The 24556-nt window shown below is 43.1% G+C and overlaps 1 protein-coding gene across 6 annotated transcripts in view; it reads left to right on the top strand.

The window, feature by feature from the left end:
* INVS (inversin) overlaps window positions 1-24556 on the top strand; it is a 210353-nt gene that overhangs the window by 4752 nt on the left and 181045 nt on the right. For all 6 annotated transcript variants that reach the window (XM_073332511.1, XM_073332510.1, XM_073332513.1 and 3 more), the window contains 2 exons: window positions 6634-6769; window positions 23428-23594. In XM_073332511.1, the coding sequence (XP_073188612.1) occupies window positions 6664-6769; window positions 23428-23594 (273 nt within the window). In that variant the 5' untranslated portion in view covers window positions 6634-6663. The remainder of the gene's footprint in view (window positions 1-6633; window positions 6770-23427; window positions 23595-24556) is intronic.

Here is a 24556-nt window from a genome sequence, read left to right as displayed (position 1 = left end):
AAAGCTGGAAGGGACATATGAATGTTTAGCATATCTGGCATGTAGCTACCTTGCAAAGCCAGCTACAAAAGTCCTATGCGAATGCCTGTTCTCATTTTATGGTGACATTGTAAATAAGAAGTGGGCAGCATTATCTCCCGTAAATGTAAACAAACTAGTTTGTCTTAGTGATTGGCTGAACGAAAAATAGGACTGAGTGGACTTGTAGGCTCTAAAGTTTTGCATTGTTTTCTTTTTAAGTTGTTACGTAACAAAAAACCCTGCATTTGTAAGTTGCACTTTCACAATAAAGAGATTGCACTACAGTACTTGTATGAGGTGAACTGAAAAATACTTTTTTGTTTATCATTTTTACTGTGCAAATATTTCTAATAAAAAATAATACAAAGTGAGCACTGTACACTTTATATTCTGTGTTGTAATTGAAATCAATATATTTGAAAATGTAGAAAAACATCCAAAATATTTAATAAATTTCATTTGGTATTCTATTGTTAGTGCAATTAAAACTGTGATTAATCACGATTAATTTTTTGGGGTTAATCGTGTGAGTTAACAGCGATTAATGGATAGCCTTGGTGTCTATACATATGAGTATAATTCTAAAATTATCCAAAAGTACAAAGTGTGGTTTAAAAGTCAAAGTACATATAGTACATAATCTGCAGTATCGCAAATTTAGGTTAATAAATTTAATTCAGGGTGGATTTGATTTAAATCAGTCAGGAAGACTTGATTTAATCATGGATTTCTACATAAAAGTGCATTCTTGTTGGTTGTTATAACCTTAATACATATTTTCACAACTCCAAGATAGATGTACGTTTCTTTTTTAGAAGGTACACACTATACATTTTTAAAGTGCTTTATTTTGAAAACTTTTCAGATTACTTTTACAGCTATATTGGAAAATTAATGATTGTTTGGTTATTTCATTTACCAAAGGTAATTGAAGCAGATAGTTCACCTCCCAATGACTTCATAAATATCTCCATTTCAACGGTTAATCATTAATATTTGGAGGATTTTCTTGCCATGCTGTATTAAGAGGAGAACATCACCAAACAGACATTTAAATTGTTTTATTTAACTAAAGCTAACAGCATTATGTATTCTGGATTTTTTTTCAACAGCAAACACATAATATTTTAACAAAACAAGCATATGAATTTTTGAATTAAACATTCAGTTTTTTTTAAAATCAGGTTTGTTTTTGTTTAACTAAAATAGTTAAATGAATTTAAAAAAAATTAAATCGACTGTGTCAGCCAGGTCAACATGAGAAATTTAAAATATTGGCTTCTGCAGCTAACTCAGTCATCTTCACCTTCAATTTCCTATTTGTTCATAATCTGGAAAAGAAAAACAAGCTTTCCTGCTTTTTCAGGTCTCAGACGATTTCTCAATTTGGAATGAATTAGTCCAAAGGAAGAAAATATTCTTTCTACACTGGCAGAAGAAGCTACTGCTGTTAAAAATGAGATTATCAGTTTAACAATCTGAATCCAAGTGCTTAAGTGACTTCCACCAGTTCACTGGTGTGACTTTCTTTAAAACATTGTCAGCAAACATACAATTCTTGAATGGTTCTTATTCCCAAACTGGGTCTTTTTTACAGCCTGCTGCCATTATAGGTTTTCCCTTCTAGTGAGAGAATGGTATGGTAGATCTCAAATCAATGAAGGCTACACTCAGAAAGACCTCAGGACTTCTGGAATATGCTGCTCAAACAGTTTCACTTGTGTTTCTACTGCCTGTCCCTCCCTTCTCACTTTTATCTCCAGACTTCTTCTCCTTGTCCAGATCAATTCCGCCCCAACTATGTTCTATTCATTGAACTTTTTGAAACTTTGCACTTCCCACTCTTTCTTTCACACTCGCCTCCCAACACATACTTGGGTTTTTGTTGTTTGTTATTACTTCTTGGTACTTCCTGCAATGCACATATATTCTTTGTAATTTTATTTTTTCAAAGTGTGTTGTTTTAGTTTTTTTTACTGGTCTATGCATTTCATACATTTTATTTCTCTCTTACATTTAAATTTAATACTTTGAGTAGTGAGTTCTAAAATGCCTAACCGATCTTGGCTGTAGTAATTATCCCTATGGTAACTTTTTAAAAATATATATTATATCTAGAGCTTTTTGTTTCTACTGGTGGCATAATGCGTGCATTACCTTGATATGGTGCACATAACAAAATTCATTCCGCACATGGATGGAAAAAAATAGAGGGAACATTGCTGGCAGGTAGCCAAAACTGCTACCAGATGTTCCAACAACAGTCAAATCTGCTCCACATACAGTTGAGTCTCGTTGGGTAGGTCCCTTAATCACTGAGGGTCTTCCATGCAACTATAGGAGAGAGAAATAGGCGAACTCAACAAAAATTGGCAAGGGAACATGGGGTGAGGTACTAAAACTATTTTTAAGTAGTTGTTTCAAGTTGATGGTTTCCCCGTTAAAGAATCTATGACGATCTGAATCACAAATATCCCATATCTCCTTAACCTCACTGTAATTCAAGGAACATATAAGAAGGCATAGATCCTTTGCTAAGTCGGGAGAAAAAAATAACCTGGAAGAAGGCTTTTGATTTCTTCTTCCTCAGAAAACTCAGTGAAAAGCACAGACCTTCAAGGAAAGAGCACAGGCATCTCAAAAGAAGCAGATATTCACCAAGTTCCTTCATGGAAGAAAAAGAATTTTGTGGGAGCCAGTTGTAGAAAGTTAGGAGACACTATTTTCCCCCCTGATGATTTATTATGCATTAAATGCCATAATCTATGTGTGTCTTACAGCTGTGTACTAGAGCCATCACTATTGTATAAGAGCACCTCCCCATTTATTGGATTGGCATAACAAGGTCCCTAGTGGATTTCATAGGTTTTTCCCCTTCCCCAGTGAAAGGAAGATCTCATTGTGTTAGGCCTTTTATCTTTTTGTGGCCTTTTGGGGTATTGTTGGAAAAGGTATACTGGAGTTTTTTTCCACAGGAGCAAGAGGAGAAACTGACAAGGGAAAACGTATCAAAGGGCAGCTAGTTCTCCACTAACTCAAAGAGGGAAATCCATCACCCTTTGAGTAGCATCCTGGAATACATCATCAAATGTGAATGTGATCAACTTTCATAAATCAGAAAACAAGAACAACATTTCCAGTAGCTCTATCCAATGTGAAAGGTCCAAGTAGACTATGTATCCTGCTGTAAGGCAGATGTTGCATTTGCATCATTTTTAAAGGATACAGTAATCTCTTCTCTCCCCATTATTCAGGTTGTTTATTTACTTTTTCCCTAGACTGGTATATAATTCCCAAGTCTCAGTTTCTTTGCAAAAACTCAACAGCAATAGTTGCTGATCAGCTTAGTTTGTATTACATTTTTGCCTAAATATATGTTATTGGATGTAATTTGTAGGAAGTCAGGAACATAGCTGAGGAAGAAAGCCATGGGGCTGGAGAGGCAAGGGTTAAGTGACAGTTTAGAATCAGATGGGAGCAGTTATTACATAGAGGAAAACCACTGCTGGGCATGGATCAATAGCCAAGTTGCTACACAGGGAAGGGCCGCCTCTGTGTATTGTTTAAAAGACTGTTCTTTTCATTTCATAGCAAAATGGAATTTAAAGACTGCTTCAGTACTGCCAACCCCAAACTTTCAAAAATCATGAGTCAGGCCCCCCTAAATTGTGATATTATCTTAGAAATCATGAATTTAAAAAAAAATTGGGTGGGGGTTCTTTTAGTGTGCCTCCAGCTTTTTGGACCTTTAGGATAGAATCAGGACACATTTTCAAGCTTTTCTCTGCAACCACAAAGACTAGAAACTTTAAAAAAAAAAAAAAAAAAAAAAAAAGCAAGAGCTAACATTTTTATGCAGTAGGATGTGTGACAGGTTGGACCCCCCCATCCGTGATGCCACCTGATGTGCTGAGGTCCCACTGGTTCTGCCCATTCCACCAGCGTGGGTTTCCTCACCCTGTCCTAGCTGTGCCAGGCCCTCAAGACTTCTCCAGCACACACACATAAGTAGGAACACGCCCAGCTGCAAGTGGACACATTGACGCTGAGATCAGCTCTGTGTGGGAGGAATTGGCTCGGGGATTGGCCAGCATTCATGTGCACACCTCCTTTAGGGTATAAACCCAAAATTAATATTGTCTTGTGCCATATAGAAAGATCTGCACAGTGCAAACTTGTAAAAATTCACCCTCTCCCTCAATGTGGAGAGAGATGCACAGGTTCCCCCTCCCCCCACGTGAATTGCACAAACTGGGTTTTGAAATGAACAAGAAATAAGTCGATTAACTACAAAAGGTAAATTTTAAGTGACTGTAAGGGGTAGCAAACAGAGCAAAGCAGATTACTGAGCAAATAAAATAAAACATGCAAACTAAGCTTAATACACTAAAGAAATGGGTTACACACAGTAATTTCTCACCCTAAATGTTGTTTAGGCAGGTTGTAGTGTTTCTGCAGCTCAGAGTTCCAGTTATGTTTCTTTACAGGCTAGACCCCTGTTCTCAGCCTGGACTCAGCCCTTGCCTTCCCCTAGCTTAGTTCCTTGGTTTCTTCAGGAGCTTTCAGCAGTCTTCCTCAGGTGGGGTGGCAAATGGAAAGCTCAGATTGCTTTGCTTCCCAGCCTTAAATAGAATTTATATAAGGCAGGAAGCCTTTGTTTCCAGTCGAAAAGTATCAGTAGTGTCACCTGGTACAAAATATCATCACATGACCTTTCAGTGTAAGGGCAACCATGAGACAAGTTTTATTTGCATGGTCTACAGGAAGGAACTCCTGGGAAGATGGGGGATCAGCATCTTCAAAGACTCATTGTCTTTTCCAAATGGCCCATTAAGGCTGATTGCTTACTGTCCTGGTGGGTGTTTCCCAAGCACTTACCCACAGTTGTAATTGTTACATAGACAGATACAGAAATGATATATGCATACAAATTATATTAAACACATTCAGTAAATCGTAACTTTCTAATGATACCTCACATGACTCATCTTGTATAAAGCATATCTTAGGCTGTATTCATATCATAACAAAAAACACCAAGTATCATGAAATTTGTAGTAAAATTGCAAGAATTGGCAAAGCCTTTGTTTGTTGCTTTTCTGCAACAGGAAGGGACTTAAAAACTATGTTGTTCCCCTCCTGGAGCAAGAGTCTGTTTTGTTTACTTTTTGGAGTAGTAGGAGGTTTGGAGACTGTTTACTTTTTTTATTCAGACTGTCTGAAGGTTTTGGACTTCTCTTTTAAAGGTTCCAGGAATTGTGGTTGTTTAAAACTGTTGAAAAATTAGCTGTATTCTGCGGTTTTCTCTAGGGAATGGGGAATGTGAAGGACAATCTCAGGAGGCCAGGGAAATATGGGGGACCAACCTTAGACTACTGCCTTGGCATAGAGACTGAGATTGGAACTCTAGTGTGGAGGGTGGAGAGAAGTGGTCCTTTTCCCCTAGTAATAAGAAACTGTGATAAAATGACCCCATGACAATATCCATTAGACCACATGCTCATAAACTGTGAAATATAGCCATAATTTAGAGCAATGGTCCCCAACCTTTCTGTGGGAATAGCATATTGCTATTTCCAGAAGACTGTGGCGGGTGCCGGACACGCCGCCGCCGAGCGCAGCTGCTGGAGAACCGGCCACTGAAATGCTGCCTAGAAGCGGCAGCGGCAAGAAGCGTTGCTGCCGAAATGCCACCGAGAAACAGCAATGCTTTTCGGCAGCGGGGTATCCTGCAGACGCACAAAACTGCCCCAGCGGGTGCCCACGTGCACCACGCTGGGGACCACTGATTTAGAGTGTACTCACTAGATACTTTAATATTGTCATACATGAATTGAGAACACAATTTTAAGAATGAATTTTCTTCGGAGAGCTTGAGAATGTTGTCCCTTGTATAAGGACAATTGAGTAATATGCAGATGGTTGGGGTACTTCCTATTTTAATTTAAAAATACCCTGAATCCTACTACCCTTATGGAGCATGGAAGCAGTGCGATATAGTGATTATTGCATGGATCTGAGAATCTAGGTTAAATTTCCAGTTCTGTTACTGTGTGTGACATTTGGCAGGTAACAACTTTTTTCTATACCTGAGATTCCTGACCTGTAAAATGGGGATAATACCACTTTGTAGAACACTGAGATCCTTTGGTAAATGGAGCTATATTACTAACTCTCAAGAGATCATGTTAACTTGGACTAATATGCTTATGTTTACTATCTGTGACAAATGTAAAGTATTGGAAAAGGATGGTTGGTGCCAGGCTTCTGTTTGTGACTCAAGCAGATAAAATAAAATTCTTAAATACATTCTGTTCAACTGTAGATGAATATATATTCTATGCTATTTGGAGAGTTCAGCTAAGAGTCTCAATTAGTGTTTGTTTTTCAGGCAACAAGACTATTACAAATATCACTAATGTATGGCTTGTCTATTGAGCCTAAGTTAGAGGTTTTTGTTAACATATAAAGCAGAACATGTTTTTGTTTTTACAGCACAATCTAACCACTTTAACATTCTATTAGTCTTCTTCACATTACGTGATTAAAATTGCATTACATTTTGATTTGTACAAAAATATATAATTTTTACTAAAAATGTTGTTGATGTAGATCCAGCCTGTGACAATACCTGGGAAGAGTATGAATGTTTCAGAGAACTGGCTGTTCAATGGTTCCTCACTAGCATCTCAAGTTCATGCTGCTGCTATTAATGGAGATAAGGGTGCCCTCCAAAAGCTAATAGCAGGTAAGTGTTCTCTTTATAGATGCATGTCTCAGCTATCTAAAATTGGCAGCTTTTCACTCCAGTATTTAACTTCCAGTATTACTGTCCTTGTTCTGATCCTAAGTGGAAGTATGCTCTTAGTAATGCCTGTAAAAATATGCAGTCCTATTATCATCATCTATTGTCTGTGATGTAATTAAATGATAAGATTAAATAGAAAATTTATCATAGCGATTAAATAACTGGTCTGACCAAGAAGGCACATTGGTTTAAAACACCTGTTTTGGGAAATTTAACATTTTGACCAAATTCCCCTTTGGGTGAAATTTCACGTGGTTATACTTGCCAAAGGTGAGTAAATTTCTGGAAAGTTTAGTAAAGCTCTCTCCCAACTGCTTGAGTCGCCTGAACATGTGGAGAAGCAATGTTTTACTACTACACAGAATTTCAGAAAAATAAACCAAAACCCTATTTGTCACTTAGATTTTGGTAATGTTCTTGGTTATTTCCAAACACAGATGAAGACACAATGCAAAATTCTGGTCTCATTGAGTTGATTGGAACTAAGATTTCACACTCCCTCTCTGACCAAGGGCCGACAGTCTGCAGTTTGTCACTTATTTAAATAACTTTGGAAACTGACTCATTTAAATTTTGAAATATAATTGTTGTTGTGGGTAAAGGGCTCAATTCTCAGAGGTGCAGAGTAATTGCAACTCCTGCTGGGACCACGGGAATCATAGAATCATAGAATCATAGAATATCAGGGTTGGAAGGGACCCCAGAAGGTCATCTAGTCCAACCCCCTGCTCAAAGCAGGACCAATTCCCAGTTAAATCATCCCAGCCAGGGCTTTGTCAAGCCTGACCTTAAAAACCTCTAAGGAAGGAGATTCTACCACCTCCCTAGGTAACGCATTCCAGTGTTTCACCACCCTCTTAGTGAAAAAAAAGTTCCATTTGCTCAGCACCTCTGAGGATAAAGCTCTTGGGCCTCAATGAGGATAAGGACTTTGGAAATACCAAGGAATTTAGTTTGTATTTATATTCACTATCAAATGTGCAATACACCTTTAAATTTATTAGTAACACTTGTTAGACTAGTAGTTTAGTTGGAGATACAAAGAAATCACTCAATTTTTGTTGAAAATATAAAATTTACTGGCTAAATACATCTATTCATGCTCATTTTTCAAATTGTACCAATCTTCAAAACTCATTTCATTGCCTTCAAACGCTTATGCTTCAGGTCTGTCATGTCCATAAAAAGCATGAGAATCGGGCAGTTTCACTATCTTAACCAGGGCAAGTGTGTAAATGTCTTAAATTAGCTGAACAATGAAACAGTCTACAGTGGAAAATCGAACCCTTTTAAGCAAATGATTTTCAGAAATGATTCCCCCTGAACCAGTATTCAAAGTTGTTCAAGTGCTAGTCAGGCAAAGATGTCTTCATACAATTTCAGAAAGCATGATTAAGTCTTGCTGGAGTAAATTAGTAGTATTAAAGTAGTAAATTGCATTAGGAAGTGATATTTAATAGTTCTATGTGGTTTATCTTGTCACCTAAATTGTTATCTCTCCAGAGCCAAATAAGCAAATCATGCCCTTTTAACTAACTACAATGACCTAATGATGAGAGCAAAAAGAAAGGGAAATAATGAATGAATTAAACTAGCACAAAGCATAAATCCTATTTACGGGCTACATTCAGATCACTGAAAACTTTCTAGCACAGAAAAAGTTTGAGGGAATCAGTACCACCACCACCACCTGCTGTTTGAAGTGAAGATCCTGGATGGGGCTGTGTGGATTTTCTAACTTGGGAAAATAAGAGCTTGAAGTACACTATAGAAGTTTTTCTGCCACACATTTGCTCCCATTCAAAACCCTAGATACGCTACTGTTCAAAGTAAACTGGAAAAGGTTTCTGTGAGTTAGCCAAAACAAGACTGAACTTGTCAAATGACTGGGCCGTTATCATTAAAAGTTGGCAGCAAAGAATTATGCACCAGTGTTGGTGAAACTATGCTTTTCTCATCACTGCAAAGCAGCACTAAAATAACCTTGTACTGTGTTCACTTGGAGAAACATGATACAAGTATTTCCTGCATGTTGCTGATGCCGTTTGTCAGAAACAGCAGAAAGTATTGATCAGGGCTGTGGACAAAGAAATAGTAGTTCTTTCAAGGACTGTTGTGTATGACCCAGATAATGTTGCTCTGGATTCCTTATGGATGGGAAGGAAACTATAGGTTCTTTTCAGTTTTCGAAGTTGCTAGAATATTTGGCAAAGAAGGTAAAAGCTCTACTTTTTCATGCATTAATGGGATATGATGTAGACTGCATTTGCTGGAGGTGGGGGGGAACCAACCACTGCCTGGCAAAACTGGAATGACATCACAACAGTGATGACATCAAAACAGTATTTTTTGGCTTTTCATCAGGAACTGCTGAAACCATTGGTAGATTGCTGAAGGAAATTGGGCAGTTTGTAGTATGCTTGTGTGACCACGCCAGAGCACTGGGCAGCGTTATGAGCCAAGACAGTACTTGCCTTAATGTTCTGAGACTGTTCAAGATCTTTTGACAATATTCCACTAACCCAGCCAGTTTTGCACAACTTCTCACAACAGCAGTATGGCAGGCTGGGTTAAAAAAAAAAAAAAACTTCCTCTTTCTATTAGCAAAGAGAAAAGGAGTACTTGCGGCACCTTAGAGACTAACAAATTTATTTGAGCATAAGCTTTCGTGAGCTACATTCTTTTTGCGAATATAGACTAACACGGCTGCTACTCTGAAATCTTTCTATTAGGGATCCTTTTTAGCCCTCTGCATGTTTCTGTTTGGTCCCCCTGTTCTAATGAGTGCATGTGAAGAACTCTGGTTCCAGGAGTCAGGTTTTCTGAAGGAACAGCAATCCCTCAGATCAGTGGATGTTTAACCCCTTCCCCACCTATCTTATTGTGGGACATGCCATTATAACTAAGGCTGCGAGTTTGTCATGGACTTTCCGTGCCTCTTGTGACTTCTGCAGTGGCCAGTGTGGCTGGCTCTGGGTCTGCCTGAGCAGCTTAGGCAGCCCCTGGGCAAGTCGCACCGGCTGCTGCCAGGGCAGTCTGAGGTAACCGTGTACCGCACCCTCCCCCCGTCCCAGCAGCAGAAGGAGCAGTTTGGGTGGAGGGCTTAGGGCTGGGGCACGGGAAGGGGTGAGGGCTCTGGGTGCTTACCTTGGGGGGGGGGGCTCCCCAGAAGTGGCAACATGTCCCTCCCTCAGCTCCTAGTCTGCGTCTGCCTGCAGACACTGCCCCCACAGCTCCCACTAGTCATGGCTCCCTGCCAATGGGAGCTGACAACACAGAGCTAGGAGCTGAGGGAGGGACATGTTGCTACTTCTGAGAAGCTGCGTAGGGAGCCTGCCAGCCCTGTCAACCCCCACCCCACCCGAGCACTTGTGCCCCCCACCATCTGTGGTGTCCCCCCGGTTGTCACCTGTGGTGCCCCCCACAAGCACCCGTGGCACTCCCCAGATTTAGTCAGGAGTATAGTACAAGTCATGGATAGGTCACGGGCCGTGAATTTGTTTTACTGTCCATGATTTTTACTAAAAATACCCGTGACTAAAAGTTAGTCTGAAATATAACTAAATAATGTATAGTTCATGACTAAAATGTAGCCTTAACTATACATTATTTAGTTATATTTAAGATTAACTTTTAGTAACGGGTATTTTTAGTAAAAGTCATGGACAGGTCACAAGCAGTAAACATAAATTCATGGCCTGTGACCTGAATTTATGTTTACTGCTTGTGACCTATCCGTGACTTACTAAAAATACCTGTGACTGAAACTTGGGCGGGAGCTGCAGGTACTGGCAGGGGGGCAGTCCAGGGGCACCATGGGTGCTGGGGAAGTGGCCTTGGGGACCCCACTGATGGGGCAGGGGGCTGGGCATCACGGCCTGGGAGCCCTGCTATTCCTGTGGTGGGGGGGGGGGGGTGTCAGGCCGCAGTGTGTGGCTAGGACCCTTGCTGGGGTGGGGGAGGGACGGAGAGGGGTTGTTGGCGGGGCTCCCTACCCGGCTCTGTGTCCCTGCAGCTCCTAGCACCTGAGGGGTCAGGGGGCTTGGCGCGCTGCTCCCACCACAAGTGCTGGCTGCCGCAGTTCCCATTGGCTGGGAACCCCAGCCAATGGGAGCTGTGGGGGTTGGGGGCCTGTGGGTTGGAGCAGCGTGAAGCCTCCCCCCCCCCCCCCCCCAGCCGCTTCGCCGCCTAGGAGCTGCAGGGTCATGGGAGCTGGGGAGCCCCCCACTCAGAGGTAAGCACCCCCACTCCTACACACCCAAACTGCTGTTGGTGGCTTAGGGGCTGCCCAGCTCGGGCAGCCCCTGAGCCAGCAGCTGCAAAAGTAACGGAGAGTCGCTGTTACAGACTCGCAGCCTTATGTTGACTACTGTTTCATGTTTCCTAGTGTTACGTGATCATAATCCAAACTGTAAAATGCTTGGGAGCATGGTACCATCTCTTCTGTATCCTGTACAGAACATAATCTAGATATTTGTTAAGTACCAATGTAAAGAAAGAGACTGTGGTAAAGTAAACATACAAGGTAGCAAAGTGGAAGTTGCCATAGGAACTATTTTTTAATGTATTAATTTATGCAGCTGCTGAACAAACTAGTAAACACCATTTCCTAGCTGTACCACTGTGTTACTGCACTCGCCAACCTTCCCTGCCCCCCAGTGGAGTTCTGGTCCAAAGCATTTCTTAACTGTATGAGTGACTCACTACTCCCAGCAGATTCTGGGCCACAGCACCTTTTAACTGGGCCAGACTCACTTAACACTGTCTCAGTTTCCCTGGCAAGGGTAGACAGTGAGCTTGCTATCTCGACCACTGAGTCTGGCCATGGCAGGCTTCTACGTGTGCCCTTGGGATTTAACCCTTGTTGCCTCATTACAGAAAACACCACATCAAGAAAAATAATTTCCCACGTTCCCACAGTCAGAATCTCAGAACAACCTTTAGTGTCCATGATGACTCAGGCTCCAGGCAGGGTGATGGGGTCCATCATACACACATCTGTTTGTCAGCTAGCCACTGATCAGGCACACCCTTATTTCTGCTGTCTTCAGTCCCATGGATGTGACCTGACCCTCTTCTCTTTTTCAAGAGGCCTCCATTTGTCCAGGTCATCAAGGTTCTGTTGCTTCAGCTCTGCCTCCTGGCTTCCAGCTCCATAGTCTTTTTGAGAGAGAAGAACATTTCTTTTACAAACTATACCCAGTGTGTGATGAAATTCATGTAAAACTATGAAGTGAGAACTTAAGAAAAGCTTTTAAGAGCCAAGGAAGAACTGCACCTTCAGTTTTGGTTCCCATTGTTTATCATTAGCATATCTATTACATCCTGAATGAAGTCCCAGATTAATGACCGCATAAAATAATTAGGTGAACAAGTGACAATACCCATTTCTACTTATTGCTTTCTAATACTGCTACTGAACACTACAACTTATCACTTTGAGCAGCAATGAACAAACATTGTAAGCCTAGAAGCCATGAGGAAAATAAGATGGCATTCTAATTTACTTTACACATTAAAGAACATATATATTTGTTGGCTTCCCTAAAATTGGAAAGTGTATCACCTAAAACAATTAGAATTCATTACTTTTTTAAAACACCTGTGTAGTGTATGTAACTAATGTGGATGGTAACTGTTAAGATTCTAGTTTATTTTCTTTATCAAAGACCAGCTACATGTATAACTAGGGCTTAATTTAAACAAAAAAGCACCCCTTTGAGTAGCACTAATCCTAACATTTAAAAATAATTTATAATAGAACCTCTCTAATAACCTCTTTTCATGCTGTTAGATGTAGTATGCTATAAAATTAAGTGTTAAGGCACCTAGAACTCTTGTTGGTGTCTTATTATTTACATCTAAATAAATAAAATGCACACAAAACATCAGTTTCTCTGCACTTTGCAAGAACACAATTCAGGGCAGAATTCTCACCCAGGCGTTTGGGGCCTGTGTTTGTACAGATGAAGAATTGCATGTACACAAGTATAGGCCAGGGCTAAAAAGGTACCCCTTAATAGCAAAGTGTTGCAGTGAAATCTTGTTTTGACTTAATTTCATTTTGCAAAAAAATTCTGTAGAATATTAGGGTATTAAAAAATCTCCTATTTTTAAAACTAAACTACACTTCTAAAATTAAAGGACCAAAGTACTTTTTGCAGTGCATTATTCTTGCTTTTATATTGCCTGCTTAGTCTAATTTTCAAAATTCAGTAAATTGCAACAGTTCTCTCAGTCATTAGTGTAAATTAGCAAGGTTCTATTTTTAATTAATTATTTTTGTGCATCTGTACTTCATGCTGTTGGCTGACATACCACACAAAAGACAATTATGGACATTCCAATCCAACCAAAATCAGAAAGAACTGTTTTGTGCATCAGCCCTCTTATTTCAGGGATGGATGAGACAAGGCCAAGGGTGAGTTTTTTGTGGGCATTGAGCGTAGTCATCAGCATCATACTAGGCCGATGCAGCAAGATTATAGGTAGGTGTCTAGGGAAGGTTACAGACAGACTCAACATTACAAAAAAAAAAAAATCTAAGTTGTTTATATTAAACTTAGCTTCTCAGTTGAAGAGAGCTCCCCTTGCTAATTTCAGCTTCCTGAATGGATGAATGGCTAGCTTGACCAATGCCAGAAGTAGTTTGATCAGAAGTAGAGCTGGACAAAATGTTCTGGATTAATAGTTTATTTGCTGAAAGAGTATAGTTTTGGTCAACCTGAAACTATTTGCGATGTTGACACAAATTTACCACATAGTTTGACAATTTTAATTTAGGTGCCATTTACAAAATGGGGTGGTACCTCCTCCATTATGAAAGCATGCCCCTCTTGCCTGACCAAAATATTCTGTCTCTCTCTGTTCACCAAGCCTTTGTGGCTTTAAAGCTTGTCATCAACACCGTGGTTTCTTTGTTCTGCCTTTAGGAATTTTCCACTCTCCAAGCCCCTTCCCTGCTGAAAAATTTAGGCTATGTCTACACTAGAATTTGGACTCATGGCCTCTTGCTTAATCATGCAGCATCCCAGGCTACACCTATATTGCATGCAAGTTTAGAGACCTTACCGTGGCACAGCTGTACTGTTGCAGCTGCGCTGCTGTAAATCTCCTGTGTAGCCACTCTATGCTGATGGCAGGAAGCTCTTCCGTCGGCATAATTAATCCACCCCCAATGAGTGGTGGTAGCTATATAGGCAGGAGAGCGTCTCCCACCAACATAATGCTGTCCAAACTGGCGCTTCTGTCGTTGAAACTTATGTCGGTCAGAAGTGTGTTTGTTGTTTTTTCTCCACACCCCTGGCCAACAAAATTTTTCCTGACAAAAGTGCTAATGTAGACATAGCCTTAGACAAAATGTTCTCTTGAGATTTCAGCCCTCCAGTTGTCCTTAAGTGTTAGGGCATTCACATGGGATGTGGGAGACCCTGTTCAGTTCCTTCCTGTGTCTCATATGGAACAGAGATTAGATCTGGGTCTCTAACATGGGACACTGCTTTAACCACTGGGCCAGGGGTTGGCAACCTATGGCACGTGTGCCAATTTTTAATGGCATGCTGCTGCCTGCCAAGTCCCAGCCACCGGCCCCGCTCAGCCCTCTGCTGAACCCAGGCTGGCACCGGGCTGAGCGGGGCGGGGGCCAGGACCCCGGCAGGCAGCAGCGTGCCATTAAAAATCCTGCCCGCCCCAGCCCGCTCTTCTCCACCCCCTGCCGGCGCAGGGTGAAGAAGCTTGGTCCTGCCAGTTGCTGATGCAGTGCAGGCAAATTCCCCCTCCCCCGCCTCTTCCCCCAGCATGCCGAGTTCCTGCCCCTCCTCCTCTCCCTGCCCCAGATCAGCTGATGGCCCTTGTGAGGGAGGGGGAGAAGCAGAGCCGCTGCTCCGGGGAGGAGGCAGAGATGAGGTGGGGACGGGGCCTTGGGGAAGGGGGGTGAAATCTGGGTTTATCTCCTCCAGCCCGCTGCCGTGAGCCGCTCTAGGCAGGGAGCTGGGAGCACCTCCATGACCCTAGCCCATGCCCCCAGCCCTCTGCCCTGACCCCTACACCCCCACCACATACCCAGCCCCCCCACCTGCACCCTGCCCTGACTCCTGCATGCCCCACATTCCCACCTGCACCCTGAGCACCAAATTGGAGCTCCTGCACCCCTCACACCAAATGGGAGCTGTCCAGGTAAGCACTCCTGCCCCAACTGTGAGCCCCCTCCCCCATTCTAGCTCCTGGCCAGACCCTGCACCCCAACCCCCAGCCTGCTCCTTCACCCCCCAGCCCTGTGCTCAGTGCACCCCCACCCTCAGCTCAGTGCAGAGAGAGAGGAAGAGAATGGGCTAGAACCAGGGAGAAGGTAGGTACCCACTCTATGTGGGCAGGGCTGAGTGGGGCCAGCAGCTGGGACCCTGGCTGGCAAGAGCTGGTGGACAGAACCCCAGACTGGCAGCAGGCTGAGTGGCAGCAGGCTGAGCTGCTCAGTCCACTTCCGATCTGGGGTACTGGCCGCTGGCCCCGCTCAGCCCGCTGCCAGTCTGGGGTTCTGGCTGCCGGCCCCTTGCCAGCTGGGGTCCTGGCCGCAGGCCCTGCTCAGCCTGCTGCCGGCCTAGGTGAATGGAACCCCAGGCTGTGAGCGGGCTGGCGGCATAAGATCAGCATTTTAATTTAATTTTAAATGAAGCTTCTTAAACATTTTGAAAACCTTGTTTACATATGATGATAGTTTAGTTATATAGACTTATAGAGAGACACCTTCTAAAAAATGTTAGAATGTATTACTGGCATGCAAAACCTTAAATTAAAGTGAATAAATGAAGGCTCGGCACGCCACTTCTGAAAGGTTGCCGACCCCTGGACTGGGTTGTAAGATATTCTGGTGTGGTGTAGCTCAGTCTCTCCTGTTCAACTATATATAAATAGTCAATGGAGCAGGGATTTGAAACTTGGGTCTCCCAGACAGGAGAGATGGAGAGGGACCCACACCAGAGACCTGTTCCCCAGAGAGTGCACAAGAGAAGGGAGAGGAAAAAAAAATCACTTTAAAGTCAGGGAACAAGGAGACCTTATGTCCCTGTACAGTATGGGTATGTCCTCTGGTACTGAGACTACCCAAAAAGACTTCCAATACTGAGAGCAAGCAACCCTAAGCAGCACCTGCAGCGGTACTGGAAGTGGAGCCTTCTAAACTCAAGGACTCCTCAACAAGCAACGACTCCATCAAAATCATCCTCAGTACAGTCCTCATCAAGTCATGGCAAGGAGTGCCCATATCATCCATCAGTACAGTCCCCAGTACTACTTGACATGGTCACTCCCAAACTCACTGGTACTGCCCAGCTTCCTCTTCAATGAGGATCTTTGTTTTCTGGAAGAACCCAAATCCCCTCTGTCAAGGGATACTCAAAAGGTTTTCTTGCCAGTACTGACAGTCCCTCTGGATCTGGCCTGTCTTCCAGTGCTACCACATGATCTCATGAAGACTCTGCCTCCAATATCAATGCAGTTACAACTCCTTCCTTAGTCTTTGATATGGACACCTGTAACGCCTCCCAATAGACACAAGAGAGGACACTTCCTTGGACTCTGATGTCTGTAAGTGGACATGTCAAAACCAGCAGCCACTGAACCTCGGGACCCTCTTCCTCAGGGTGAGCGTTCACAAGAGTAAGAGTGAGGCATAGAAGAGACACCACTATCCAATAAATCTTCCTCCTCAGCAGATGAAGCAGTTATGGTGCCCCCCCTTCCTCCCCCTCCGCCTTCCTACTCAGATATTGCAAGACCTTTCAGGACCTCAAATCTAGGTGGGAGGGATAGCTCAGTGGTTTGAGCATTGGCCTGCTAAACCCAGGGTTGTGAGTTCAATCCTTGAGGGGGCCATTTAGGGATCTGGGGCAAAAATTGGGGATTGGTCCTGCTTTGAGCAGGGGGTCGGACTAGATGACCTCCTGAGGTCCCTTCCAACCCTGATATTCTATGATCCTATAAAAAGGATTGCAGAAGCCTTGTACGTCCATTGGGAGGAAATACAAGAATTTCAGCACTCCTTTCTGGACATCTTCTAGTCCTCTTCTCAGGGCAAGATTGTTAGTCAGTGACTGCTTATTGCAAGCCTGTACAGTGTTGCAAACACCAGCAACCATTCTACCTACTTGTCAATAGGGTGATAAAAATTAGTATGCACTGCCCAAGGGTTCAGAGTAACTTTTCTCCCACCTTACCTCTAACTCTTTGATCATCAGTGCTGTCAATAAAATAAATATTGGTCTAGATCAACACCCTCCAACCAAGAGCTTAAGCACTGGGACCTTCCCAGCCATAAAAGCTATTCTTTAGCTGCCGTGCAATTCAGAGTGGTCATGTCTTGACAGGACTTGACAGCAAAATATAACTCCACAAATTGCTCCAAATTCTCATTTTATTGATCATTTGCTTCAAAACCAGAGGAAGCAGTTTCAAGCTCTGATCACAGAAGGCCAGGTGATTGCTAAGATTTCCCTTCAGGTTTCACTTGATGCAGTGGACAAAGCTTTGCACTCTCTGGCCACTACCGTAGTCATGCGTCAAGTATCATGGTTGCAATCCTTTGTCCTCCCCTGGAAGGACAGAATACTCTGGAGGACCTTCCGTTTTAAGGGCCTAAGCCTTTCATTGATGCCATAGATGGATCCCTCCACTCATTCAAAGATTCCAGGGCAACTTTGTGATCCCTTGGCATCTATACACCTGTGACAAAGAATAAATACTGTAAGCCACAGATAGCTCAATTGCCTCTCCCAGTCCACTGCCAAACCTCCAGAAAGAGGTCCAGATTTCCTAATCAGGGGCCATCCTTTACAGTATGATCTCAGTAGGCAACTTCCTCTAAGCAATTGTTTTGACCTATCGGTTGAGCATTGTGAATCATCCCTTTTCTGGATCCTTTGCTGTACCAGCCCACTCCTTTATGAGGACTTCCTCTCATTTTGTACTTCCTGGGAGCTCATTATCTCAGAGAGATGAATCCAAGAGAGAGTTTCATTGGGCTGTCCAGTTCAGCTCCATCCCTCCTTCCCATACCATCCCCATCCTTTTTTCAGGGAGTCTTCTCACAAGGGTCTCCTATGACAGATGATACAAGCTCTTCTGCTTCTGGGGTGATCAAACCCATTCCAATGGATTTCCATCAGGAAACGATTCTACTCCAGGTACTTCTGGGTTCCCAAGAAAAAAAAAGGTAGAGGCCGATTTTTGATCTCAAGGCTTTAAACACCTTTGTCCTCACTGAGCAGTTTAGGATGGTAACCATGGTACTGATAATTCCATATTTGGGTCCGGGTGAGTGGTTCATTGCCTCTGCCTCCAGGATGCGTACTTTCATGGAACTTCCCCCAGGTGCTTCCTATGATTCATCATTGGCAAGGACCATTATTAGTACCATGTCCTGCCCTTTGGCTTTTCAGCTGCCCCAAGTGTCTTCACAAAGGTCCTATCAGCCATTGCAGCCAATCTTTGTCAGATGGGAATAATTTTCTTCCCCCATCTTGATGACTGGCTCCTCAAGGATTGCTTCTTTCTTGAGGTGCATTTGGAAGCAAATAAGGCACTTATTCCTCTTCTACTCTCTGGGCCCCTGACACAATGTGAGAAAAGTCTGCTCACTCCTCTACAACTAATAGACTTCATCCGAGCCATACTGGACTCCATGTCTGCCAGAGCGTACCTGTCCATGGATGAATTTGCTATAGTGTCCAGCCTTATTTCCACACTACAACAGAATCCTCAACCAACGGCAAGAGCTGACCTTTTGCTGCTAGACCACGTGGGAGCCTGTACATCAGTAACACTACATGCAAGGCTGGCTCAGTTCTTTCTACATCCCCTAGCAAGCACAAACGCTCAAACTGGTGGCAGTACCTTGGAGGGTTCTCTGCTCCCTAAACCAGTGGGAAAGATCATTGAAAGTACTGTGTGGGAGTTCCCTTTTCACATCCTTCTCCTACAAAGATTACCACCACAGAGACCTACCTTCTAGGTTGGGGCACCCATGTCCAGGACTTCATTTCCAGCTCTTTGCACACATTTTCCCAGCACTACACTATCATATATGGACTAAGGCTGATGTGGCCTTTGGTGAAGCTGTTCTATGCTCTACTGAATCTATCTTCTCAATATCCTTCTCTGTAATTGAGGGTACTGTTTGGGAATCTTATAGGGAGCACCCATTGGGACAATAACTCAAAGAAGAAGGAGAGGTTACTTAGCTTGCAGGACAGTGGGGTGAGAGGAGGTATTGGTTCATATTCTCTCTGTATATATAAAGTCTGCTGCAGTTTCCACGATATGCATCTGATGAAGTGAGCTGTAGCTCACGAAAGCTTATGCTCTAATAAATTGGTTAGTCTCTAAGGTGCCACAAGTACTCCTTTTCTTTTAGCTTGTATAGTTGCTAGAGTAGCTGTTTTGCCTCTGTGGTTGATCCACTTCCCCTCTCCTTTGGAGTCCTTGTCTCTGGTCTTCATGGTTGAGAAGGAGAAGGAACTGGAACTGCAGTGGGTCCATCACTCTCTATGCACCCTTGTACTGGAGTACAAGGCTGTGTAGGGCACAGGTGTGGCTGCTACTCACAAAGATCTCCAATCAAGACTGCATGGGTATGCACACCACCTGATGTGGAGCACCCATAGAGAGACAACATCTTGAAGAATTCCAGTTATTGTACTAGGTAGGTAACCTCTCTTTTTGGTTCAGGTTGAACCGAATTTCCCCTCCACCCCCATCTTTTTTTTAAACCTGCCAGTGAACCGAAAAATCAGTTAGTTTTCCAGCTCTAATTAGGAGGCTCTCAGACTTACTGGAAACTCTGACAGAGTGTCCAAGAATAGAGAGGACAGAGAACTGCAGGAGGTAATTCCACAGCAGATGACATTGCATTTTGTGGTCTCTTGTCTATCACAAACAAGGTAAATACCAGGAGTTAACTAAGTACTCTGGTTAGTTACCATTACTTTGAGTCTGTAAATAACTACTTCATATCAAATCATATGTTCTCAGTAGGTGATAAAGTAGAGCACAAGGGTGAGGCAATGGACTAAATGGAGCAATAAATAATCTTTTGGTATAGTGCTGAATCATGCCTGTACAAAGTCTGACATTGTGCTTGGTTGCCCTGAAGGGAGAAAAAGAGGGGGATTCAAAAAGAAGTTTAATTTTTATACATGTAACAGGGCACACTCACCTCTCACAAGCACCCACTTGGCTGAGTGCAGGCTCCTGCACACTCACTCTGTCTGTGGTGGGTCTTTGTGACTCAGTCCTCTGGCCAAGTCACACACAGTCTGTCTCTGAGAGACAAGCAAAACCCCTGCCAGGGTACAAGTCCAACAGTAGTCTCTCTCAGTGCTCTCCGTAACATCTCCCTTAAGTTGTCTCTGCTCTGGGATAGAACGGTGCCCCAGGGCTCCCTCCCTGGAGACTATGTCTTCAGACTTTTAGGGCCTTTCTGGCTGCAGCTCTCCAGTTGAGCCACTATAATTCAGTTCCCCCTCTGGGGTGCTTCAATGTCCAGGCCACTTCCCCCAGTGGCTAATGAGGGGGAAGGGAGAGATCTGGCCCCATCCACTACTCCAGGTACCAGCCCAGCAACCCTGTAGATAGAAACTACCTACTGTGTCCTTTTATCTAAGTCATGCTGCTGCTTTAATTCCCTGGGCCGCTTCCCCACAGCCCTGTGCCATCTTCAGCCTTACCTCAGGGCCTTGTCCTACTGGAGGCCCAGCAACCAGCGCTTGTTCCCATTCCCTATCCCTCTCCGGCTTCCTGCAGCTCCCTCAGCCAGCCACACACCATCCATGCTCCTCCATCTCCAGCAAGGAACTGGCCTTACTCTGGCCTTGCATCTCTTCTTATACTGACCTCTTGGGCTCTGTTTGGCTGTGTCCCACACTGCCACTCTAGGCAGCTTGAAGGACCCTCTCCACTGCCCTTTTCTGGGGTGTGTCAGGGGGCCTCAGAGGGTCTGGTATACCCTTTCACAATATGTACCAGGTGAATAGGCTGTTTGATTTGTGAGGGGAATCTTCCTAGCACTCCATTCCAGGTTTGCCTTTAAAAAATACCTAGGAGACAGATGATGGGACCAATGAGAGTGAGGGAAGGGGTCTAGAGCAAGCTGGATGGGACTCGTAAAGAAGCCCATGCTGTTGACCCTGGCTTTAGTGTCCAAGGGTAGATTTCCATAACCGGGGTGGTCTGGTATTCCCCTCCTTTCAGAGGTGAGGGATTGAGCTAGTGCTTTGTGGTTCCAACCAGCTACTTCCTAAATTTGGAAGAGCGGGACTGGCTGGGAGAAGTTGTCCCTATGGCAGCCATGTGGATATTCCTAACTTGAAGACATGATGGGGGGAAAACCCCTGTCCTTGGCACAGTTAAGAAGAGACCTAGAGAGGCTGGTGTATGACTTGTACAAGAATCTCTAGGGGTGGAAAGTGTATGGATGTGTTTACAGGTACACTATAATGTCTGTTCTTTCCCAAAGAAAGTTTCAAAATGCCATCAAGACTCTATGTACCTCTATCCAGTAGCATGTCAGGGCCTTCTCATTGGACCTTGCCAGTATACCCAATAGTTATGTCTGTCTAACAGCAGTGATAAGACAAATTGTAAAATATGAAGACTGGAAGCATTGTGGCAGTTGTTGCAATTTTGTCTACAGTAGAGGTGGCTAAAGCCATATATGACAATCTTCAAAAGTTTGAGAGCTCAGGGTTTCAGCCCCTCTCCTGCTGAAGCTTCGAGCCCCAACAGGTCCCTGCTAGGCAGAAGTCAGAGGCAACGCTTGGGGGAGCATTTGGGGTCGCATACCCCCCTCTCCCACATCCCCCAGATTTTTCCTAGAGTTTGCTGGCCCTGCTTTCAGTCACATGGTGCCACAGAGCCCCCTCCCTGCACAGCAGCTACTGGAGCCAGCAAGCTGGTGACTGCATTCAGCCCTGGGGAGAGGCATCAGCAAAGGGCTGGGAGCTATAGGGAGAGCTGCTGCTTTTGCTGCTGCTTCTCCCTGTGGAGCGAAAGCTTCAGCCCTTCCCTGCAGCTCCCGGCTGTTTGCCGCTGCCCCTCTGTGCAGAGCTAACACCTGGGAGCTGCAGGGAGGGGCTGCTGAGGGTAAGGGGGAGCATGCCTGGGGGGAACAAGACTCAAGCTCTTGATGGAGGGAGCCAAACCTTTAAATTATCCCCCCACTCTCAGCAAGCTCTGGCAGAAGCCTCTAGCTCCACCACCCAGCTGCAGGGCAGAAGCCTCTAGCTCCCCGCTCCAGTCTGTTAGGTGGAGAATTGGGGGAAAGTGGGGGCGTAGCAGGCTCTGTGAGCCGCACTTCAACTGTAAAAGAGCCACATGCGGCTCCTGAGCCAAGGTTTGTCCACCCCTGGTCTAGAGTCTGATGGGGTTTAATTCTTTTCTTAAAGCCCCAGCTTCTGGAGTCGTGATTATATTAGCATCTTAGTTTTCATTTACAAAAAATAAGTTTCTAGCCCTCGTGATTGCAGAGAAAACTTGAAAACGTGAATCTTAAAGTCTTAGAAACCAGAGGGCAAATAAAAATAACCAATCATTTATTTTTTTATAGAAATATATCATGGTTTTAAAACTAATTCTATTATATTGGGGGGGCCAATTCATGTTTTTTGAATGTTTGGGATTGGTAGTCCCAGGATGCTGCAAACTGAAACAAGAATGACTGAATATGTATTATGGGCTAGTTATGTTCTTCTGCCAGGCAGCTGCACAAATGATTAAGGGGGAGGAAGGAATCCCCTGCATGGCCATATTAACTTTCAGTGGATTGTGGCTCTGAGCACAGGGGGAGTTATGAAATTGCATGATATAATCAGTATAGTATTCCATGGGGGTTTATTTTTATATTAAATATGATTTATTTTATCCTGCTCCCAAATGTTCTATTTCTAATGTGTTGCAGATTTTTATACTGATGATACAGAACTACATTGTAGAAGTTGTCAGGTGGGAGCTCAATTTAGACAGCTTAGTAAAGGATACTTGGGGCATTTGATACCCAGGAAGGAGGGGGTTGGTTTCTGTTTTTGACACCCAGGAAGCAGTTAAGACTTTTGGCACTGTGAGGATGCATCTTCATTCCCTCCCTATTGTGGGTGGAAAGGAAGCGATCTGAATTTTTTAGAAGGGCTTGAACTTCAAGTTTCCCATCCCAACATCTCTTGGCAGCAACCAGCTGACTCACTCATCCTGTGCCAGTATTTGCATCCAAAAGAGATGGATAAGCATGTTAGCTGATTGTTTATGCTAAAATGAGGAGCAGTGAAATAGATGACAATATTGATGTTAAAATCCAGTTTCATTCAGTTTCTCCTTCTGTTCCTTATTATGGGATGGGATAAAAAAAGTAGGGTCTGATCTGTTTTTATAGTAGCCTTCATAATTGTGAGTACCTCTTTAACCTATTAAAACACTTACTGTTGAGGCAGCAACTTATGACTAAAGGTTGTTTTGTCTGTACAGATTACATGCTTTCTCAAATGGATAGTTACATTTTACCTTTAATTAAGCTTTAGTGATGCAAACTTTAGTAATCATCTTTTGTATAATTATAGGAAACCCTGAGCTGAAAAATAAAGAAGACCAGTTTGGGAGGACTCCACTCATGTACTGTGTGTTGGCTGACAGGTTAGATTGTGCTGAGGCCTTGCTGAAGGCAGGAGTAGGTATTAATAAAGCTGATCATAGCCAGAGAACTGCTCTCCACCTTGCTGCACAAAAGGTAATCCAATAAAAATGCTCTAATACCTAATGCGCTGCTAATGTTGCCACTGGCATTCAGTTTAAGAAACTCTTAAATAACTAAGTAAATGATACCCAGTATTTTCAAAGGACTCTACTGTTCTCTAGGCCATCATGCTATAAATGTTAGTATTTTGGAAAATGTTACTAGGAATTTGGCTTGTGCAACAGTTAATCTCTTTATTCTCTCTATTTTTTGTGATTTAAACATAAGGTTGACTTCATTTGCCACTAGTCTAGTGACCCTTTGCTCTAATAACTGTTCCCTTTTAGCGAAAGCAATTCTTGTCCATTTCAGAACAATGAAGTTCTGACTCTGTAAGCTTGCTCCTACATTCAGTGATACATATTGGAGTATTGTCATTGACTTGAATGGCTGCAGGACTGTGCCTTAACTATCTATCAGTGCCAGCAGCAACTCTGAGAATTTCTTAAAAGCTAAAGTACGTGAAGTGAAATTTAGGTACTGTATTAGGAAATTCATTACATATCTGTTGTGCCTTCTTCAGTTATATCAGTTTGTTTCCTATTTATTAAGGCTATCGATTAATTGCAGTTAACTCATGCAATTAACTAAAAAAAAATCGTTATTAAAAAAATTAATTGTGATTAATCGCACTTTTCATCACACTTTAAACAATAGAATACCAATTGAAATTTATTAAATATTTTGGATGTTTTTCTACATTTCAAATATATTGATTTCAATTACAATACAAAATACAAAGAGTACAATGCTCACTTTGTATTATTTTATTACAAATATTTGCACTGTAAAAATAAAGAAATAGTATTTTTCAGTTCCTCATACAAATACTGAAGTGCAATCTATTGTGAAAGTGCAACTTACAAATATAGATTTTTTTGTTACATAACTGTACTCAAAAAAACAAAACAATGTAAAACTTTCGAGCCTACAAGTCCACTCAGTCCTACTTCTTG

Source organism: Lepidochelys kempii, chromosome 2 (assembly GCF_965140265.1).
Source record: "Lepidochelys kempii isolate rLepKem1 chromosome 2, rLepKem1.hap2, whole genome shotgun sequence".
Classification (NCBI taxonomy): domain Eukaryota; kingdom Metazoa; phylum Chordata; order Testudines; family Cheloniidae; genus Lepidochelys; species Lepidochelys kempii.
This window is presented reverse-complemented; position numbering and strand designations above follow the sequence as displayed.